General features: G+C 38.9%; 1 protein-coding gene and 1 long non-coding RNA gene across 3 annotated transcripts; one reads left to right on the top strand and one right to left on the bottom strand.

Moving 5' to 3' along the window:
• Window positions 1–2,830: 2,830 nt before the first annotated feature.
• LOC130185538 (uncharacterized) lies at window positions 2,831–7,979 on the top strand. Its single transcript, XR_008830172.1, has 2 exons — window positions 2,831–3,883; window positions 3,926–7,979. It is a non-coding gene; the product is annotated as an uncharacterized LOC130185538 (long non-coding RNA).
• Window positions 7,980–9,576: 1,597 nt separating this feature from the next.
• Window positions 9,577–21,515, bottom strand: LOC130185537 (MBT domain-containing protein 1-like). Of its 2 annotated transcripts, XM_056402054.1 has the most exons (19): window positions 21,377–21,515; window positions 19,360–19,642; window positions 18,586–18,719; window positions 17,797–17,908; window positions 16,764–16,843; window positions 16,395–16,512; window positions 15,487–15,621; window positions 15,299–15,387; window positions 15,052–15,150; window positions 14,823–14,958; window positions 14,561–14,616; window positions 13,965–14,069; window positions 13,639–13,786; window positions 13,338–13,420; window positions 12,725–12,962; window positions 11,688–11,759; window positions 11,047–11,235; window positions 10,643–10,687; window positions 9,577–9,797 (listed from the first exon to the last, which is right to left on the bottom strand). In XM_056402054.1, exons 1-19 carry the CDS (start codon window positions 21,395–21,397, stop codon window positions 9,688–9,690), a joined length of 2,253 nt encoding a protein of 750 aa, XP_056258029.1. In that variant the 5' UTR covers window positions 21,398–21,515; the 3' UTR covers window positions 9,577–9,687. The 2 variants fall into 2 exon arrangements, with proteins under 2 accessions (XP_056258029.1, XP_056258031.1); XM_056402056.1 differs by lacking the exon at window positions 10,643–10,687.
• Window positions 21,516–22,300: the final 785 nt, after the last annotated feature.

Here is a 22,300-nt window from a genome sequence, read left to right on the forward strand (position 1 = left end):
ACTATGACTTTTTAATGACTTTTTATGCCTTACTATATTATGACTTTTTTTGCCTTACTATACTATGACTTTTTATGACTTTTTATGCCTTAGTATATTATGACTTTTTTATGACTTTTTATGCCTTAGTATATAATGACTTTTTATGACTTTTTATGCCTTACTATATTATGACTTTTTTTGCCTTACTATACTATGACTTTTTATGACTTTTTATGCCTTACTATATTATGACTTTTTTTGCCTTACTATACTATGACTTTTTATGACTTTTTATGCCTTAGAATATTATGACTTTTTATGACTTTTTATGCCTTACTATACTATGACTTTTTATGCCTTACTATACTATGACTTTTTATGACTTTTTATGCCTTACTATACTATGACTTTTTATGACTTTTTATGCCTTACTATATTATGACTTTTTTTGCCTTAATATACTATGACTTTTTATGACTTTTTATGCCTTAGTATATTATGACTTTTTTCCCTTACTATACTATGACTTTTTATGACTTTTTATGCCTTAGAATATTATGACTTTTTTTTTACTTTTTATGCCTTACTATATTATGACTTTTTTTGCCTTACTATACTATGACTTTTTTATGACTTTTTATGCCTTAGTATATTATGACTTTTTTATGACTTTTTATGCCTTACTATATTATGACTTTTTATGCCTTACTATACTATGACTTTTTATGCCTTACTATACTATGACTTTTTTATGACTTTTTATGACTTTTTATGCCTTACTATACTATGACTTTTTTATGACTTTTTATGCCTTGGTATATTATGACTTTTTTATGACTTTTTATGCCTTACTATATTATGACTTTATTATTACTTTTCATGCCTTAGTAAACAATTACTTTTTTATGACTTTTCATGCCTTATTATCGTATGACTTTTTATGCCGTAGTATACAATGACTTTTTATGCCTTACCATACTATGACTGTTTTATGACTTTTTATGCCTTACTATATTGTGACTTTTTATGCCTTACTATGCTATGACTTTTTATGACTTTTTATGCCTTAGAATATTATGACTTTTTATGACTTTTTATGCCTTACTGTACTATGACTTTTTCATGACTTTTTATGCCTTAATATATTATGACTTTTTTATGACTTTTTATGCCTTACTATATTATGACTTTTTATGCCTTACTATACTATGACTTTTTTTATGACTTTTTATGCCTTAGTATATTATGACTTTTTATGACTTTTTATGCCTTACTATATTATGACTTTTTTTGCCTTACTATACTATGACTTTTTATGACTTTTTATGCCTTACTATATTATGACTTTTTATGCCTTACTATACTATGACTTTTTTATGACTTTTTATGCCTTACTATACGATGACTTTTTATGACTTTTTATGCCTTACTATATTATGACTTTTTTATGACTTTTTATGCCTCACTATATTGACTTTTTATGCCTTACTATACTATGACTTTTTTATGACTTTTTATGCCTTACTATATTATAACTTTTTATGCCTTACTATATTTTGACTTTTTATGACTTTTTATGGCTTACTATATTATGACTTTTTTTATGACTTTTTATGCCTTACTATACTATGACTTTTTTATGACTTTTTTTGCCTTATTATACTATGACTTTTTTATGACGTTTTATGCCTTACTATACTATGACTTTATGACTTTTCATGCCTTAGTAAACAATTACTTTTTTATGACTTTTCATGCCTTATTATCGTATGACTTTTTATGCCGTAGTATACAATGACTATTTTATGACTTTTTTGCCTTAGTATACTATTACTTTTTACGCCCTAATATACTATGACTTTTTTGCCTTCCTATAATATTACTTTTTGTAACTTACTATACTATAATTTTTTATGCCATACTACACTATGACTTTTTATACCTTACTATACTATAATTCTTTTTGCCTTAATATACTATGACTTTTATTGCCTTCCTATAATATGACTTTTTGTAACTTACTATACTATAATTTTTTATGCCATACTATACTATGACTTTTTATTCCTACTATACTATGACTTTCAATGACTTTTTATGCCCCTACTATACTATGACTTTTTTGACTTAGTATACTATGACTTTTTACGTCTTACTATACTATGACTTTTTATGCCTTACTATACCATGACTTTCTGTACCTTACTATACTATGACTTTTTTGCCTTCTTATACTATGACGTTTTATAACTTACAATACTATAATTTTTTATGCGTTAGTATACTATTACTTTTTATACCTTATTGTACTATGACTTTTTTGCCTAAGTATACTCTGACTTTTTATGACTTAATATATGACTTTTTATACCTTACTATACTACGTATTTCCATGCCTTATGATACTCTGATGTTTTATGACTTAATTTACGACTTTTTATGCCTACTATACTATGTCTTTTTATACCATATTATAATTTGACTTTTATGCCTTACTATAGTATGACTTTTTTCCTTAATATACTATTTTCACATTTATCAAGCTGACAGTTAAAGCTGTTATAGAGGGAAAAACTTCACAAACTTGGCTAAAGTGTTCAGCAAACATCTTTCACGCATCATTCTCTGCTGCATTTAGTGTTGAAATACAAAAAAAACCCAGAAAAAAAACAAGAGGACTACATCTGGAAAAAACAAACATCACAGAAAAAATATTACTTTTGTTACATTAAAAAAAACTTGGTTTGAATAAAAACTAATTTTTAATTTGTTTAACCAACAAGTAAATTATTCATAATTGAACATTATTACTTTCAGATGAAGAACAAATAACTTCAAACCATTATTTTCTGTTTCTTTTTATTGCATAAAAAATGTAAAGTGAGTCGTTCATTTTACATCTAAATGTAATAATTTCTTCACAATCATGCTGCCAAAAAATTGCACAATGTATTAAAAAAAGCTTCATGAAAGTTAACATCAGTACATAACTACATTTTTTGTGATACATTTACAGTATATAGATCTATATCTATATATATTTTTAAATCATTTGCATGTTTTAATAACAGCTCGGTAAACGTCATGTTCCCAGCATGAACATGTGAACAACATGGACATTAACAGTTTCGACAGGTTTTCATAAACCTCATCAGTTTGGGACACACACAGATTATTCAAATGTCACATTTTTATCCATTGTAAAAAATCTGTCAGTCTTGTTTTGGGTCTGCAGACTTCAGCTTTAAGAAAATCTCTCTTCTGGTTTCTGGCTCTGTCCTGAAGGTTTTGCAGGGAAAGAGAACAAGACAAAAGCTTATTTGTCTGTTTTGAAGTGAGTTGTATATCACAAGGAAGAAGTCTTTGTAAAAGCAGCCCAGGTCGCCATCTGAAGTCGGGAGCATCTGGGGTTGCTAATAGTTTTTTCAGGCCTGTTATTTACCTTGTTATCTCATCTTAAAAGTTTCAATATTTTGTATTCCTGAGATGAAAAATCTTGTTTTTTACTCGAAAATGTACAGGTCTACTTAGTTCCTAGGAATAGGGAACAATTCAGGACCTGATTTATGTCAGGGTCTGAATCATATTTAGTCTGAACAGGTCTGGTACAGTTCTGATCTATTGCTGCAGGTCTGTGGTCAGTGTGACACAATCGTACTATAAGATAAAAACTTTGACATTGGATGATTCTTGAAAACTGTGTTATGTCTTTACAGTATCTGAATATCCTCAGGTCTCTGTCATATCAGGTCTTTTATCTGTCTTTTTGTCAGACTCAGTAGGTTTTCCATGGGTCTATTAGAACCTGATCCAAGACCTCTAAACTAAAGATAATAAAGTAAATTATCTTCAAAATCTTGTACCCAATTCAATCTTGGAACTTTACAAAATTTTGTACCAGGTCCTGTCTCAGTTTTGGTTCGGGTACAAAATTTTGTACCAGTTACTTCAAGACAACTCATGACCCTGAGTCTTCAAAATTTTGTACCTGATCCGGTCTAGGAATTTTGGAATTTGTGCCCATTCCAATTTTGAGTCTGATTCCATTTTGGTTTCAGTCATGGTTCAGGTCCAAAATTTTGTTCCCAAGCCAATTTTGTGACCAGTCTTGGTTTTAGTCTTGGTTTGGGTGCAAAATTAAAATATCTCCAAAGGGTTGGAACCTCCAACCCAATTCAAGATCTCCAAGCTTCAAGTGATTAAGTCCTGATTATAATCTAAGTATCTCATCATCTGGAGATAACAAATCTTCTCTAGACTTGGTGGAACGACTCCATGATAACAGCCTCCTGATCACCACTAAACTATGTTTGAAAAATATACTTCTTTAACTCTCATACACTTTCTAATTCAATCATCAGATATGTTTTCGGTTGTAATAAAAAAAACTGTCACAAGATTAACAAGTATGAAAAAAAGCAACCACTGACAGTCTCGGCTTCTCGACTGTTGAAAACATTTTTGTCTTTGGGTCCCAAACCAGGGTCTAAGAAAACGCTGCCATTTAATAAGTCATTTTGAACCCCACAAAAATCCTATAAAACCCATAAAATCCTCCTTCCTGCTGCTGACACACACATAAAACATTTCAAACTGACAGAGAAGACCGCTGAATTTAAGGATTCAATCTATCACCTTTAATCCTTTAAATTGAACAGTTTTCCCCTTTAAACACACATCAATCATTTTCTCCTTGTACAAAAATCTATTGCAAACAGCTGCGTTCAAAATACAGGAACAACTTCTTCACCAGGGTCACAAGACGGTTTGTCAAAATCATTCCATAGAAACATTATCAAATGTGTATATATCATCTATAGATAGCACCATAATACAAATGAGACAGTTTGACGTTATTGGAGATTCACGTACAAAAAGGCAACAAACACCAACGGACAACATACACACAGTAGTGCGACTAACAAGTAATGAATTTAAAAAACAGCTACTAGTTTAGTGTGCAAGATGCTGAGACCGATACATGCTCACACAGACTCACAAGTTGCTTATGTTTTTCACTAAGAGCCCTATAACACTTGATTTGTGCGTTGGCATAAAGCCTTTCTCTCCTAGAGAACATACACCAAGATTAGATAAGTATGGAGGCCCATTTCCACCAGAGAAAATAAATAAATAAAAACGTGGACATCAAAATAAAACATTAATAAATTAATAAGACATTAGGTCAAAATTATGAGATACAAGTAAAAATTGTATTTACCATCTAAGAATAATGTGACATGAGTCAAAGTTTTGACTTATTTTCATATTCATCCTGTCTAGATTTTTATCTTTTTTTTTCTTTTCCTGGCAGAAATGGGCGTCCATAGATTAAATTAGATTTAACTAGATTAAAACAGATTAAGTTTACATTGCAAACTAATTAGCAGTGTTAATTTTGGCATTTCTATTTCTATTAATTTAAGTATTTTTAAATTACTGTCAGAAAGATTTATTCACATTTTAGTTATTTAGTTATTTTTCATTTTAATCAAAAACTAAAAGACATTTTTTTATGTGTTTTCACAGATGGATGTATTTAAAAAATACTTACTTAATGCATTATAACTAATTAGTTAATTTGTCCACTTGTCTGTCTTTCACATAATGATTTAGTTTTTGTTTGTATAAATTTCATCAGCTCTTTTTGTTGAAGGTTTTTATTCAGTTTCAGATTTGTTTTTTTGTGGAAAAAGATTTTTTGTCAAAGATTTCATTGACGAAATTAGCACTACTAATTAAATTAGATTGTCGCTTACACTGTAGTTGCTTCAGTTTTATGTATCTGCATTACTCTATATCAACTAGCAAAGGCATTAGCTAAACTTAAGGGGACCTTCATGGACCCCCTTGGCTCTTGGACCTTTTTTGACTACATATGATGTTGGACTTTGATTGTGGTTAACATTACTACAGAATACTGACAAGTTGTCCACAGACACACAAAGGATGGGGCTGTGATTTGAATCAAATGCACATAAACTAGGGAATATTCACATTCAAATTTGTTATAAAAAAAATCACTCACAGCATTTATGAATTACATTACTGCCATCTTACTGTCTCTACACATTCTTTTTGACACATTCAGATTTACACAAAGAGACAAAACTAACACTGAACGAGAGAAAAAGTTAAACTCATCATGTGAAACTGAGCTCTCACTGTCAGCACCAACAACAGAATAGAATTTGGGTCGGTCATGTTTATTTTATGGCTCTTTCTTCAGCCACACAAATAAAAATCTTTAAAATGCATCTTTTCTTTTTATTTTCATCTTCTGCAGCTTAATCTATAATCAAAATAATTGTGATTTGCATCCTGATATGTTAGGTGAGCACATTAACATCTAACATTTGTTTACGATTCATGTCAACTTTATAACTTTAGCACGTTAAAATAATTATAATTATAATTACAAAATTACTGCTTTTGGTGAATGCAGTGCCCTTTCATAGATCATAAATGATTTAATAAAACAAAGTATTTGTTTGTATACTAACATTGTAGTAGCATTTGAAATACATTTCTCTTTTCTTTGTGAACCTACAGCTCAATGATGCTACCAGGTACAGAACCTTGGATAAAAACAGTTAATCAAATTAACTATTTCTTTGTTACACATATTTTTTGTTAAATTATATTTTGTGTTATACGTTTACCATCAAGTATTTTAGAATGTGATCATTTTCTTTTAATCAAATATACTCTTACAATCTGTGTTTTTGAAATAATCTCTATTATATCCTTTTGTTTACCATCTTTTAAATGCTAAAGATTATTTTAATCCCTATTTAATCTTTAATCTTTGTGAGGTATTATTAGTTAGTGAGTGAAGTCGATATAAAACTTTTTTAGCTGCTCGTCTACTGTTAACTCGTAGGAACTGTTTTTCTGTATCGAGGGAAGTCGGACCCTGCTTCACATTCACACAGCTCTCCACCTTCCACCACCAAGACACCCAGTATAAAAACACTGGTGTTTATACTGGAGATACTGGGAATGTCCCAGTATAACCACATTCCTCCTCTGCTGGTCACTGAGCAGATATTATCTGTTTGATTCTTGTTTCATTCATTAAAATAAATTGTACAGGGATTTTAAATGTGACCCACGTTTGAACATAAAAAGTCAAATAAAAACATACATTATTTGAGTGGTAAGTGATTGTGTTGGATTTGAGCATGACTTTTACTTTTATTTTTTCATATTAGTAAAGATAAAATCAATAAGTTTCAGCGGATCAGTTTTTTAATCAATCCCTTTGATTATTTTACAAAAAACAGCCAAATAAATGTTGTGTAAACAAAAGCTGTTGTTCACAGCAGCTTTCTAGTTTAATGTGGTGGTGCCAGTAGTTAGGGTTAGGGGTAGGTAGATTAAATCCTGGTTAAACTTTTCTGTTATTTTCAGCTTTGGTGACGCAGATATGGAAGCTAACGTAACTTAGCTGTGTTGCTAAGATCAGTTTTAAAACTCTCCTCTGTCGGAAAATAAACTGCTGCACAACCAAGACACGATTCACACGCAGTTAGGACGCACACGGTAGAAACATGTCTCCTGAATAATCTGTGAATTTATTTCTCTGTTAGTAACTGAGCTAACAAGCTAGCTTACTGACAGTTACCTTTTTAACCAGAGGGGGGAGTGAAGCATGATCCGGCTAGCAGTTAGCCTGTTAGCAGTTAGAACATTTTGGTATTAATCCTGGAAGGTAGCTTATCAAATTGGCACCAGTATTGAAAATTATTTATTTGATTATTGGTTAATTGACTTATTGCATATACTATAGTCACGTGGCTGAAGTCAAAGTGATTTTTGGAAGGAAAAAAAAGTATTTTCCCAATAAAGATGATGTTTCTATAGACAAAACACATTTAACTGGTTTTAAACTTTCAGCCGGACTGATGCTGAACAGTCACAATATACTGTATCTGATTGATTATGTCATTGAATGTTGATTGCTGCAGACTTTTGGCAGTGATAAAAAAAAACCAGTAGCTACCACGAGTCCTTGTTGGCTGGTTTCTTGTTTTGCGGCGCCCTGACAGCTCGTCGATCCAGAATCCAAACCCCAGCATTCACACACACTTTAACACACTCCTACACTGTTTTTAAATGACTGCTAATCTCAACATGACGTTACGAAGCATCCGGTATCATTACTATTACGTCAGGAGTCGTGACCCTCGAACACACCACACGAACACGTACAAACAACAAAGATCTTGGCGGTGAAAAAATCATTATACAAAAGTTTTACCATTGTGTTCTTTTTTTCCTCCATTGATCCCTTTTGTCCTGATGAGTAATGCTACTGCACCTGTCCTCCTTTACATTCTTTTTCTACTTCATTTGCTTCTGTATTCTGGTCTTCTTTGCCCAGTTTGCTCAACCAGAAGCGTGTAAGTGTGAGTAGTGATACTTCAGACGGCAGTAGCGCCATTTTCCCCCACATGCCAATGAAATCAGTGTAGTAAAGTTACTTTGTTCCTGGGAAAACCAAAACCAGGGAGATGACAGGACAGTTTTTGAAATGAGAATGATGGCTCAGTCAAATTAATGAGTGAATCTTCAGCTCAACATCAATTCATTATTATTTTTTTTTTTAATTGCTCATAAATAATCTTTATAAAAACATTATTTCTTGAATAAACAGTATTTACATTTCATGCTGTTAGTGAGCTAGCATCCTGATTAGCCTGATTAGCTAATTAGTTGGCTGGTTAGAGCTAGCATGTTCCCAGCTACAGCTGTGTAGCTCTGATTAAATAGATGTTAACCGGATGTCAAGTATTTGCCGTTTCTAACTTCTCATGTGACGGTTTGATGTTTTTCTTTGTTACGCTGGTAAACTGAATATCTATAGGATTTGGACTGCCGGTCGGAGAAAACGAGACATCTGGAGACGTCACCTTGGACTGTAGATTTTCAATATTTACTGTCAATTTATACAGTCATGTGGCTAAACAGAGGCTTAAGTAGAGTAAGATATTTTAATATAACACCTTAAGCCAACTTTTATTAATTTTGGCTGGTGTTAATCCTCTGGAGTTTAGAGCTAACTAGCTTTAACTGGAACTTAGCAAGGCAGCTAGCTAGCTAGTAGACTATTTTGGCTGGATAGCACTAGCATGTTCCCAGGTAGAGTCCTGTAGCTCTGATTAAACAGATTTTTTGAACTGATTCAGTTTTTTAGAAATATTGCTGGCCTTAAAATAAAGAATAAATAAAAAACACAAGATATCATTGACCCAATCCCCCTAGCACGGTTGTAAAGGGCTCATTGTCCTAACTGGTAGCTACACTAACATCAGCAAGTTTCCAACACAACCTAGAATTTCGTGAATGTGTGCGGATGAATTTCAATCTGACCGGGCACCAAGAGAAAGAGGGAAACACTGAGGATTAAAAACTGTGGATGGACAGATGGAGAACGGTCGGTAGGACTGGACACTCGTGTTCATACAGGCTACAAGTGGGTTTCTGACTAAAGAGAAGTGGTATCTCTACAGTGTGAGGAGGGCGGTCAGCTGAAGTTGTTACTGCTGACAACATCAGAAGGTGTGATGTGTTTAAAGTGTGTCCAAGAAATAAATAAATAACTGATTTAATCACAGCAGATGATTTCACGAGGGTTGAAACTCTAGAAAAGAGGGATGGATGGCTGGAGTGTAAAAGGCGGTGAGGGATGGATGAGGCCTACTACTGGTCCTGGTTGGTGAAGAAATCTCCAGAGGATCCGTTGGTTTCTGTTTCAGTCCTTTCAGAACATAAATCTGTCCCTTCAGCGTTCTCCTCTTTAATCTGTGAACCTGCAGAAACAGAGAGGACATCAGGAGTGCTGCTGAGATCTCACTTTCATTGACCTGTGAACAGTGTTTCCATAAATCAACCACATGTTAAAATATACACCGTTCAAAATGTAATTCTGTGACACAACGACAAAAAACAGAAAATCTTTACAATAAAACACTGAATTCAGTTCCATCCAAAAAAGGCGATCTCATGCTGATGCCAAAACTACTATAATATTGCAATATTTTTAGGCTATATCGCGATACACGATATGTCGCATTATTTTAAATTCTCCTCTATAGAACCTTATAAATGATGATTTAACCCTTTGATGCATAAAGAGACTGACTCTCATGCTGCTGCTCTGAGTGATCTACAGATTCAACATCTCGCCCGTTTCTCACTGTGACGAGCGACAGAACAGAGAGTCGCACTGATATGAGACCAGCCACATTATATACGACTGTTTCAACGTCTGCACTTTATGTGAATACGACACAAAAAATATATAACTTATGTTTTTAACCATTTTAGCAGCTGCATGTAGAGACAGAGGAGACACATGAACTAGATGGTCACAGCAGGAACTTAATGTTGGTTATAACTGGCTAATGATTTAACATGTGTAGGGCAGCATTTTAGCGACGCAGCTGCCGCACAAGCGCGACGCAGCTGCCGCACAAGCGCGACGCAGCTGCCGCACAAGCGCGACGCAGCTGCCGCGCACCCGTAAGGCAGACGGTGTGTCTGATGCCGTCTCTGAACCAGCTGCTCTGCCTCCATCTTCAGTTACAGTTTCTAAACCCAGATAAACTCTCTGTGGCGCCCTCCACTCCAGATACAAACCGACATGCCTCCTCACCTACGTCACACATGGAGAGTTTTCTGGATGGGCGAGGGAGTGTGTCTGTGAGAGCGAGAGAGCGGAAAGAGCAAAACGCCAAAAATTATTTCATGCCAGCATCTTAAAACAGTTATGTGACAATTTATAAATCGATGTTTGTGATATTGTGATTTACTACATCCCACACATGGAGTATATTCCATATATCGCCCACTGCAACATGCTAACATGCTAAATTCTATATTAGTTTTCTACCTTTCTGCATTGAGAACATTTTGGGCAGTTCCTACTATTTCAGATCTGTCTGAAGGTTTTATGGTTCAGGTTAGAATCAGGTTGAGTTCAGGCTTTGAGTTGGTTAAGGTTCATGTGAATGAGGGTCCTCACAACAATATAAACATATATAACACATATATAAATACCTGCCCCCCCCTCCGTATTAGGGCTGCTCTCTAGGTCTGCAGAGAGGGGTTGGGCTGCTGAAGCAGGAGTAGGGGGTGATGGGTAATCTGGCGGAGTCTCGTTCTCATCTCCTGATAGGTTCCTGGGGACGCCTGTCACCACGGCACCAGAGAGACTGACAGGTCGCTTGGCGACGGGCAACTTCCTCTCTGAGAGACAGAGGTAAATTCGGTTAAACAGCGTTTTCAGTTTCTGGTTTCTGACAGCTGGAGATATTCAGCTGTGGCTCTTTCTGAAAGTTATAATATGTGATGTTTTCTTACAAATGTCAGTTTCGCTGCTTTTTGTAAAGAAACCAAATATATCCATAAAAAACACTAGAAATGATTTTATTCAGAGGAAGCAAAACATGTTTCCAGGACTTTGAATCATTACATCGTCTACCAAATATATAACTTTACAGCTGCAACTGACAAATATTCTTAAAATCAACTAATCTGCCAATTATTTTCTCAATTAATCAATTGGTCTATAAAACATCAGAAAACAGTCAAATATTTATATATATCATTTCCTAGAGTGTCAGGAAATTAAATGTCTTATTTTTTCTGACCAACAGTCTCAAACCCAGAAATGTTCAGTTTCAGACACAGAGACTCACTTTTCTTTTGCCCCTTGTACTGTTGGGACTTCTTCCTCTGTTTGGACGCTGCTGACTGCAGTTCTCTGGAACCTGAACAAACACATACAATTTATTTTAGCTAGATATATGGAAACATCACTGTTGACATGGGGACATTTATGTCATATATTACATTTCTGTGTAGGTGACCAGTGGAAAACATCCTCTTAATGACTTTTAGAACTAGAATTGGAGTTGTTCCGATAAAGAATCGGAAATGTCTCTGATGCTGCCTAAAAAACAGTGTCGGGTATCGGCAGGTACGCAAGTCTCTGCACAATCCGACACCACGTGATTTATTTATACATTTTATATCTTCACACCCGGATAAAAAATCAGTTCATCCATTCTCTGCTCTAAAACAGAGGCTTACACAGGAATCCATCCCTGTTCTGTCCAGCCTCATATAACTCATGCAGAGTCTCTGAAGGTGGATTCTTATCATGTTTACTGTTTAGTTCTGGCTTCTCTTCACAGGTGGAAAACACTCTTTCATTATAGCGGCTTAATCTGAATGAATTTAAAATTAAACATACTGAAATTCAAATTCAAATCAGTCATATCATCATCATCATCATCATCATCATCATGGCTCTGAGAGGTCGTTTAGATTTGATTCTTCTCATTAACAGACTTGGTCTCAGCAGCTTCAGTTTGGATTTTCATGAACGTTACAGCAGAGTTTCCATGAAGCTCATGAGCTTCTGGTGTCAGAAGGAATGTGAGGGTGAGACGAGCAGGCGGACGGGAGTCCAGGAAACTTATCTCGGCTGAAGTATGTTCAGTCTCGGAGAGTTTGCGGTTTCTATAAACGGTGACGCCAGGAGGACAAATGAGGAAACAGCTGATGACCCGCTGCCTCAGCGTCTTTCTGCAGGTCAATGTCAATCTTCAAGAAAGCAAATAAGAGTTGTTCCTAAAAGGCTGAAGTGTTCCTTTAACACTTCCTGTCACATGACGCCATGAAGATGCGTCTGGTCTGACCCGAGCTGAGTCGTACTGCGTGTGTGTTTTACCTGCGTTAACAGCAGGAGGCTGCAGCTGGTATCCAGTCAGCTGACACCAGCCGACCGGATACAGGTCGGGTGACTCGCAGTCCACCCACTGGTCGTACTCGTCCTCCCAGCCGTCAAAGTGTATCCGTAGCAACCGGTGGACGATGCGGGTCACCGTGGCGACGCACACCAGCCGGGGCTCCATGAGGTCCACAGCCTCCAGCTTCATACCGGGGCAGAAACCGTGGTTGGGGACGTCCTGATGGAGGAAGGGGGGGGGGCTTGAATATTTACATTTTAAAGTACTTTAAACTAGAGCTGAACAATTAATCAAAATATTATCAAAATCTCATTAAGTTCAATATCAAAATCAAAGGAGCTGCAATTTCTCTGATAAAGGTAGAATACGTCACAACAACTGAAGCACGACTCTCACATCTGCCAAAATAATCACAATATGATTCTTTGTGCTTATCGTTCAGCCCCAATGAAAACATCTTATGAAGTCTGGGGCTGTAAACCTGCCGTGAACTTTGAAGACTGGGCTGGAAGTATTAATATTGGTGAAACTAACGTCCTGTCCTGACTGACTAACGGATTAACGGACTGCCTCGCCTCTCGTGTTCGGTCTCACCTTGTTGAAGAGGGTCACCGGAGCAGCCACAGACTTGGTTTCCTTCAGATACTCAAACCATCTGAAGGGGAGGTTGGTGTAACCTGAGAGACAGGGAGTCAGTTTCTGAATACAGGCTGTGTGCATTTCTCTGTGGACTGAGGCTTTGATACTTTCACAGTATTAATATAGAAGCTAGAGCTGATCTATAATCACACTACACATGGACACAGACCTTTACACTGGAGGAGCTTTAAGAGTTTTTTAAATCAGTTTATATGTTTTTCTGTAGATGGAGGAGTGGTGTGTCTACAGCTGTCACCTCTGGGGGGAGTCAGCTCGATGTTGTTGATCTCACAAAAGCCGGCGGGGAAGATGGAGGGAGACATGGAGTGATAACAGAACCAGTCTGAACCGTCCGCCGCCTCTGAACCATCGATGCCGATCATCAGATACCCGTCAGCCAGGACCTGCGGGAGGAGGAGGAGGAGTCTTCATCACTGAGGAAGAAGGTTTCTGCAACTGTAATGGCTATTAGCATGATGAGCTAAAGGAGTAGCAGAGTATTTGTTATTTAATGACAGCGTGACAGTTTCAGGCTGCTTTGATTTGATTGGCTGACAGCTGTCCACAGAGGCGGGTCCTCACCTTCCTGACCGTGGCCACACAGATGGCCGACAGGTTCAGAGGGTCGATGGCCTCCAGCTTCATCCCGTCCTCGAACCACGAGCCGGTCTGATCCACCTCCTTCACCTGAAACACAGAAGCTATCAGCATTCAAACCAATAAAGCTCGACACCTCCAGCACTGACGGGCGGATCGCTGCTTCTGATTGGTCAGTCTGTGTTTCACTCCTCACCTGTGGGCGGTGACTGAAACAGTGGGATTGTGAGTACGACTGGCTGAAATGAGTTTCCTCTGTAAGATGTCTGAGCTCAGTCTCGGAGGCTGAGGAGACAGACATCTGGAAAGACGCCAGTTGAGGTGGTTCAGGATCTGATCCAACTGGGTCCAAGTCCCAGGACAGAACCAGAACACGCTGGAGAGATTATTATCTCATCTGGTCTGGGAACGCCTCAGGAGGAGCCGGAAAACGTTGCTGGGGAGAGGGACGTCTGGATGGATGGACCTCCATGCTCCAGGTGTTCTCACCTGTTCTGGCTGATCACACCTGATCTCAGGTCTGTGTAGTTGTGCTGGTAATAAAACTAAAAACTCAAAGTCCAGCTGTGTGTCGTTCTCACCTTGGCAAACAGCTGTCCAGGAGCGTCCAGCTGCCCATCCAGCTTCTTCGACACATCTGGAAAGGAACACACAGACACTGAGTCACCTGCAGCTGCTTTAAACTTTATGGGTCAAACATTTCCTGTCTGGTTCAGTCCGAGCCGATCAGCTGTGACTCACTGATCAGCTGTGACTAACAGATCAGCTGTGACTCACTGATCAGCTGACTCACAGATCAGCTGACTCACAGATCAGCTGTGACTCATCAATCAGCTGACTCACCAGAGCGTTTGAAGCGGTGTCCGATGGATCGAGACCAGCCGATGCTGTGGATCAGAGGACTGTACATGTGACACCAGAAGTCGTCCGTCCCGTCGTCGCACTCCTCGTACACCAGTCGGAGACGGCCGCCGATCACCTGCACAGACACACACACAGAGGTTATGATGTCATTTCCGCTCTCTGGGCTGAGGACGGCGACCTCTGACCCCTGCAGCGCAGCGTGTCCCACCTGTTCCACCAGAGCGACCCGAGTCCGACACAGGTGAGTCTTATCCACCACCTCCACCCTCATCTGCTTCTTAAAGGGAAACTGCATGCTCTCCTGCACCTGGAGCACGAGGAGACAGTGACAGTATGAACAGGCTTCTCATGCTGGTATTGTGCTGTCATAAAGTGATCAGACTAGAAGAAATTGAAATTAGAATTGAAATTGATAATCATATGTGTGTGTGTGTGTGTGTGCGTGCGTGTGTGACCTTGGAGGAGAAGTCTGGCGGCAGTGTTTTGGATCCCGTCAGTCTTTTAATCAAGAAGGTTTTCCAGTTGGTGAACCTGTGAAGGATAGCTGCAACACAGACGGACGCCATCAGCCAATCAGAAGACACCCCTCCCCACCCCCACTGACTGGTACCTCACAGCCTGTCTGCTCTGATACTGAACTTACTCTGGGGGGGGACCAGAGGTTTTCCTCCAGCTGCACACCAGCCCACCGGGTGGATGTCCGGCACGCACAGGTTCAACCAGAAGTCTCTGTTGGAGTCGCTGTCGAAACCTTCGTATCGCAGCAGAGCTTTAAAACCTACACACACACACACACACACACACACACACACACCACACACACACACACACACACACACACACACACACACACACACACACACACAGTCTTGTTTTGTTTCAAAAAAAACTGCAGACTTGCCTTTTGTTCTCAAGTATTGTCAATGATCAATAATGAAGCATCAACATGAAGAACCAGAACCTGCAGTTCCTCTAACGACCACTAGAGTCTGGCTCCAGCAGTGAGTCAGTCCCCACAGACTCCCATGTTAAAATGTCCAACTTTACAGCAGAAATAAACATGTTTACAGCCTGGTACAAAAACTGTTCTGGTCTCTAGAGCTAATTTCCTCCTTCATGACACCTGTTTATATAACTCACCTGTTTATAGAACTCACCTGTTCATATAACTCACCTGTTTATATAACTCACCTGTTTACATTTTATTAAGGACTACAGTTATAGAGGATTGAGGGCGTGGCCTCTTGGAGTGACAGGTGGGTGACCGTATGCTTGACACAAACCAACATGCACCAAAGTCTCAGCTCCACACAAGCCCCTCCTCTTTGACCATATTTGGATTACTTGAGAGTTAGGGGTGGAGCCAGACACTGGCCAAGATGGCGACGGTGCAGCTTCAGAAACCTGTGGGTGACGTCCATCTTTATTTACGGTCTGTGTCAATAACATTTCATTAGTACAGTGAGGCTGAGACTCAGGAGGTGTAGGAGTGTGTGTGTGTGTGTGTGTGTGTGTGTGTGTGTGTGTGTGTGTGTGTGTGTGTGTGTGTACCAGCCAGTTTAATGATGCCAGCGATCCAGTAAACCTTCATGGGCAGACCACTGTCAGTGTTTGGGACTTCGACCCTAACGCCTTCGCTGATGTCACCCCACGACCTCCCCATCGGGACCTCGACGACAGAGAAACCACGTTTCAACCAAACAACACGACTGACGACCTGGTTGGTCAGAATCCTCATCGGTACTTTTTATGCTTCATTATTTTCTGATCATTTTTATACCTTCAGTTATTTAATAATGTTTATTACAAACTCACATATTGATTTTTTTTGAGCTTATAACCTTTGACCTCACAACCAGCCTGTAGGAGCAGGAGCGAACACAACACACCTGTGTGTGTGTGTGTGTGTCTGTCACTCACATGTTTGAAGCAGCTGACTGGCGCTCCCATCACATCTCCATCTCCAAGGTAACGACCCCAGTCAAACATCTCCACGGGAACTACAGCAAACACAACACAACACAACACAACACAACACACACACACACACACACACACACACACACACACACACACACACACACACACACACACACAACACAACACAACACAACACAACACACACACACACAACACACACACACACACACACACACACACACACACACACACACACACACACACACACACACACACACACACACACACACACACACACACACGTGACTTCTACAGAGAGGATCACACTTTATTGCTGCTGCTGTGAAGTCAACCACCAAACCTTTAGTTCAACACATAAAGAAGTAAAAGAATTTAAATAAAAATCATTGACAAACATTAAGTTTCATTAAAAGCTTCAGTCATTTCCTCCCGGACCTGTTGTTACTAGAGCTGCAGAGAGAAGCCTGAGAGAGGAGATGTGAAACTACACTGAGATGGTTTTTATATCTTCTGATGGATCAACACTTCAAATAAAACACAGAAGAAGAAGAAACATGGAGCTTTAAGAGTGAGTTTGGTCCTTTTTATTATTGGTATTATTTCTATTGTTGTTATTATTATTTCCTTCTTTTCTTATTTACTTAATTAATCAACTTTATTGTAATTTCACTTTATTCTTTATTCATTATTAGTTCATCTATTAGTATAATAATTATACATTTTTAATATTTTGATTACCAAAGACTGAAGTACTTGTGTACATGTACACAGGGGAATGGATGGTGGTGTACAGATGACTATGAGTGATGACGTATGTAGAGTTTTAGTTGTTTGTTTAATCAGTCACAGGTGTGAGTTTCACTTTTACCTTTAATATGAATACAGGAAAATGTATAAGAGACGATATGTGACATGTGAAAATCATTCTCAATAAAAACAGATTTAAAAAAAAATAGAAAAAGTGAATTTAATTCAATAAAAGTCTGGAGAGAACCGGCGGAACCGGACTCACCGCTCTTCTTCACGCCGCTGTGCTGGTTGGCTTGATGCTGAGCGTAGGCCGCCAGCTTAGTCATCAGAGGCTGTTTCTGAAGAACCTTGGCCTTTTTAGTGGGAGGCTTCCCCTTCAACACACACACGCACACACACACACACACAAGCACACACACACACACACACACGCACTCTTTAATAGAGTGACCAGACGTCCCTGTTTTCGGTGGCCTGTCCCCTTTTATTTGTTGACTCTAGGCAGAGGAAAGGTCAGCCGGCTCACTCATTGGTTAGGAGATCATAACCGCGGAGTAAACTAACAAAAACAGATTTTATGTTGGAAGGATAATAAGAAGAAGAAGTTGCCCAACCCTCTGCGATAGACTTCACACGACAATCATGACCTTTTTATGAAAAATGCCTTTCATTCTTTTGATCTGTGGATTCTTACAAACTAAAAGAATATAAATAATTGAGGAACAGACAGACAACAGGACTTCACGACTGCTGCAAAGGTAGGGAGTTGTCTTTTGATCAGTCAGCCTTCACCATAGTTTATTACAGTACAACAGTTTCCATGGTCAAAATACGTGAAACCAAGACTGTCCAACCTTTTCTTTTTGGATATATTGTCCCTGGTTTTCATTTCAGATATCTGTTCACACATCAAACACACATCTGGATCAGCTGATTGACACCTGAAAGGTTAAACCACTGGACGTCACCAAGCTTTTTCATGTACAGACACAGGTCATGGCCTCAGTTCTACAGGTTTACAGTAACAACACATGATGGTTGGAGTTTGTACCTGCAGTCTGGCGAGGATGCTGGCCTTCTTGGAGTTGGAGGAGTAACTCCTGGAGCAGGAGACGCTGCAGAAACGTTTGGTTTTACTGTAGAAAGCATCTCTGACTCCCACCATACCACACATCTCACAGGTCGCTGATGAAACACAGAGAGAGACGAGGAAACTGAGACACAAGGTGCAAACTGTGGCTGCTCTTTATTTCAGTAGTGGTGAATTCTTGTTTGCGTCTGGATCATAATGTTTAGTTTTATGTTGTTTTCTCTTTTACATGGTGCATAAATAAATCCCATCACAGCAGCAGAGTCAAAGAGATGCAGAAACAACCTGAAGCTGATTCACAGTAAAACGTCTGATGACAGAAAGGCAGGAAGCAGAGGGACTTTTATTGTGAAGCAGCAGCAGATAAAAAAAATGTGTGATTTTACACGATAAAACAAAAATAGAAAAGAAAGTCCAAGCTTTGACCCTCGATCATAACGGACGGATTACTGAACAGACTGAACAGAGTCTCGGTACCATGTGACGTTCAATATTTCCTGTTGGAAAGTCAACGAAACAACGACAGAGAGACACAAAAGATGACAGAGACTCAACACATCACAAGTTCACAGATTTAAAAACATTTTGTGTGAGCTGTGAGAATCTAACTTTCATCTGTACACAAAGATTTAAAGTATAATTTTTCCTGAGCTGATCTGTTGAACTGTGTGTGCGTTTGATTTATCCATCCTCACAACCCTGAGCCGTCTCTGAAACTGTGACTCTCATACTGACCCATGCCCGCCTTCCCGTCAGGATAGGTGTACACCTGTCCATTCGTCTTGATGAGTGTCAAGGAGGAGGAGGAGGAGGTGGGGGTGAGTTGAGTCACCCCTCCCCCTCCCCCTCCTCCTCCTCCTCCTCCTCCTCCCCCTCCTCCTAACTCTTCATCCTCGCTGTCCTCTGGACTGGAGGCTCCGCTCCCCCCGCTGGACTCGGTGCTGCAGCTGCTCCGGTCCTCCTCCAAACCGTCCAACATCCCAAAGGAGTCCCGGCGCTTCCTGGACGGACGCTCCACCTGAGGGCGGAGGAGGGGCGGAGTCTCAACATCAGTATAGTTTGTAGATGACAAATAATCAACAGATAATAAATCAGGAACTATTCTACTGTTTATTTCTCAAGTTGTAATCTGTTGCTTTTCTTCATCTCATCAGACAGTAAATCAATGAGTTTAGATTGATCAGTCAAAAACACTGTTCACTATTACCTGACATTTTATTAATCAAATAATTAACAGCTTGAACAAAATAATTTTTCTGCAGTCTATTGATAAGTGAACGATTTCAAGTTGCAGCGTGAAAATTAAACTGGAGCTAAAGGAACTAAAGTTTCTGAACTGAGTCTTTTATGAAGTAAATGTGAAAAATATTCACTAGTTGTAGCTTTTTCAATGTGAATATTTGCAGGTTAATCAATAATGAAATCGATCGTTCACGATTTCACCTAATCAATCAATTACAATTCAGAGGTCAAAGGTCAACAACTTCCCCCACAGGCTCCATCTGATGGACTGTGGCTCCCGTCCTCTTTACTTAATAAAACGACAATATTAGTACAAATAGAGGGATGACACATCAATATCAAAGTCCAGTATCTCTGATCCACATTCCCTCCAACAGGACCAGGATGAACTGGTCCACACAGGTCCCAGTTCATCTGGACTCGGGCTTTAGAAAGAACTGGGTCAAATTCTTGAAACAAGAACGCCTCCAGGTGCAGGTGCATGGAGTTTCTTTGCAGCTCCTCAGGTGTTTCTGTCCTCATCTCATACATACATGACCGTGCATATGCTAACATGTAGTTTATCCTTCAACAGAATCACCTGTATCCTTATAAACACACACACACGCGCGCACACACACGCACGCACACACACACACACACACAACCTGTCAGCTGTTGCACTGTTGAGTATGAGTGAGTTTGGAGCCGTGTAACCTGCTGTCAGCACCACTGCAGTGCGGTGAGAGAGAGAGGCTGACAGTGAACACGGAGAGAGAGAGAGACTCAGCGGCCACAACAAGAGACACCAGATGCCCTCCAGGAATCTGTCCATTTAAAGTTTCTTCGCTTGCAGACAACGACACGAAGTCCACAGAACACAACCCGAGGGTGTTTGTGGACCGGCTCACGCCTCCGTTCAATTCGGCTAATTTTAAATGCACCTAGCAACACGGTCCGTTGGCGGAACAACAGCTGAGTGGCGGGTTCACCTCGCCGGGCGCAGCTCTGCACCGGGCACCGTGGTGACCGGAGATGAGGATATAGAGGGAAAGCAGCGGAACGATAACAAAAGTGAAATTTCACTGAATGAAAAGTTGCTTGGTGAAGTTCGTACGTGCCGAATAAAATTGTCTTTTTTCCGTAAACGATTAAAAAAAGCTGCTCAGTGAGAAATGTGCCTTTGTCAACAAGCAAGAAAATATCGCAGGATTTTTCAGTGGAGTTTCGGAAGGAGACTGTTATAAATGTCTAAGTTTTGACTGATTTAAAAGCTACTATGGACAACATGTATATGCCGAATAAAGACGTACCACGGACGGTTTAATGAACAGTTAAAATGTATATTTAATTTGGGATACAATTTTAATCGAACAGCAAGAGAACCTAAAAATACCAGATTTCTCAATGGAGTTTGGTGTTGATTTTCTGTCTCTGAAGCAACCTTTAACGCCGCTGTGAACCGCTATCACAACCACAACAAAGAAGTCAAATGCGGATTCCCGCCACACAGACACGCCTCAGCACTCACCAGGTCTCTGGGGTTTTCCATCAGGCCGGACCGCGGGAGGACAGTCTCTCTGAAACACTAAAACCCGCAGAAATAATCATTAAAACCCAGCGGCAGACATATCAACAAAATTATCATAGCTGCAGTGCGCAGGCGCGAGGACGGCAAACACGGACCTCTCATTGGCTGATGGTTCTGCTTCGTGTGTTGAGTCCAGATGAGACGGTGAGCCCTCCATCGACCCCTGCTGGACAGAGCGGGAACCTCAGCGATGATAAATGAGCTGGTTATCTGATCCGTCTCATTCTAGTGGATAAATAAAGTATCTATCTATCTATCTATCTATCTATCTATCTATCTATCTATCTATCTATCTATCTATCTATCTATCTATCTATCTATCTATCTATCTATCTATCTATCTATCTATCTATCTATCTATCTATCTATCTATCTATCTATCTATCTATCTATCTATCTATCGATTGATCTATCGATTGATCTATCTATCTATCTATCTATCTATCTGATATCTATCTATCTGATATCTATCGATTGATCTATCTATCGATTTATCTATTTATCTATGTATCTATGTATCTATCTATCTATCTATCTATCTATCTATCTATCTATCTATCTATCTATCTATCTATCTATCGATTGATCTACGTATCTATCTATCTATCTATCTATCTACCTATCTGATATCTATCGATTGTTCTATCTATCTATCTATCTATCTATCTATCTATCTGATATCTATCGATTGATCTATCTATCTATCATCTATCTATCTATCTATCTATCTATCATCTATCTATCTATCTATCCATCTATCTATCTATCTATCTATCTATCTATCTATCTATCTATCTGATATCTATCGATTGATCTATCTATCTATCTATCTATCTATCTATCTATCTATCTATCTATCTATCT

Source organism: Seriola aureovittata, chromosome 17 (genome assembly GCF_021018895.1).
Source record: "Seriola aureovittata isolate HTS-2021-v1 ecotype China chromosome 17, ASM2101889v1, whole genome shotgun sequence".
NCBI classification, from domain to species: Eukaryota; Metazoa; Chordata; class Actinopteri; order Carangiformes; family Carangidae; genus Seriola; species Seriola aureovittata.

Excerpts from the sequence above, each read along its gene's own strand:
- LOC130185537 (XM_056402054.1), bottom strand. The coding sequence starts at position 21,397 with ATGGAAAACCCCAGAGACCTG. Across the intron at positions 16,844-17,796 it reads CAGCGGCGTGAAGAAGAGCG|TTCCCGTGGAGATGTTTGAC; the intron begins GTGAGTCCGGTT and ends TGTTTGCTGTAG. Across the intron at positions 11,236-11,687 it reads GTACAAGGGGCAAAAGAAAA|AGAGGAAGTTGCCCGTCGCC; the intron begins GTGAGTCTCTGT and ends TCTGTCTCTCAG.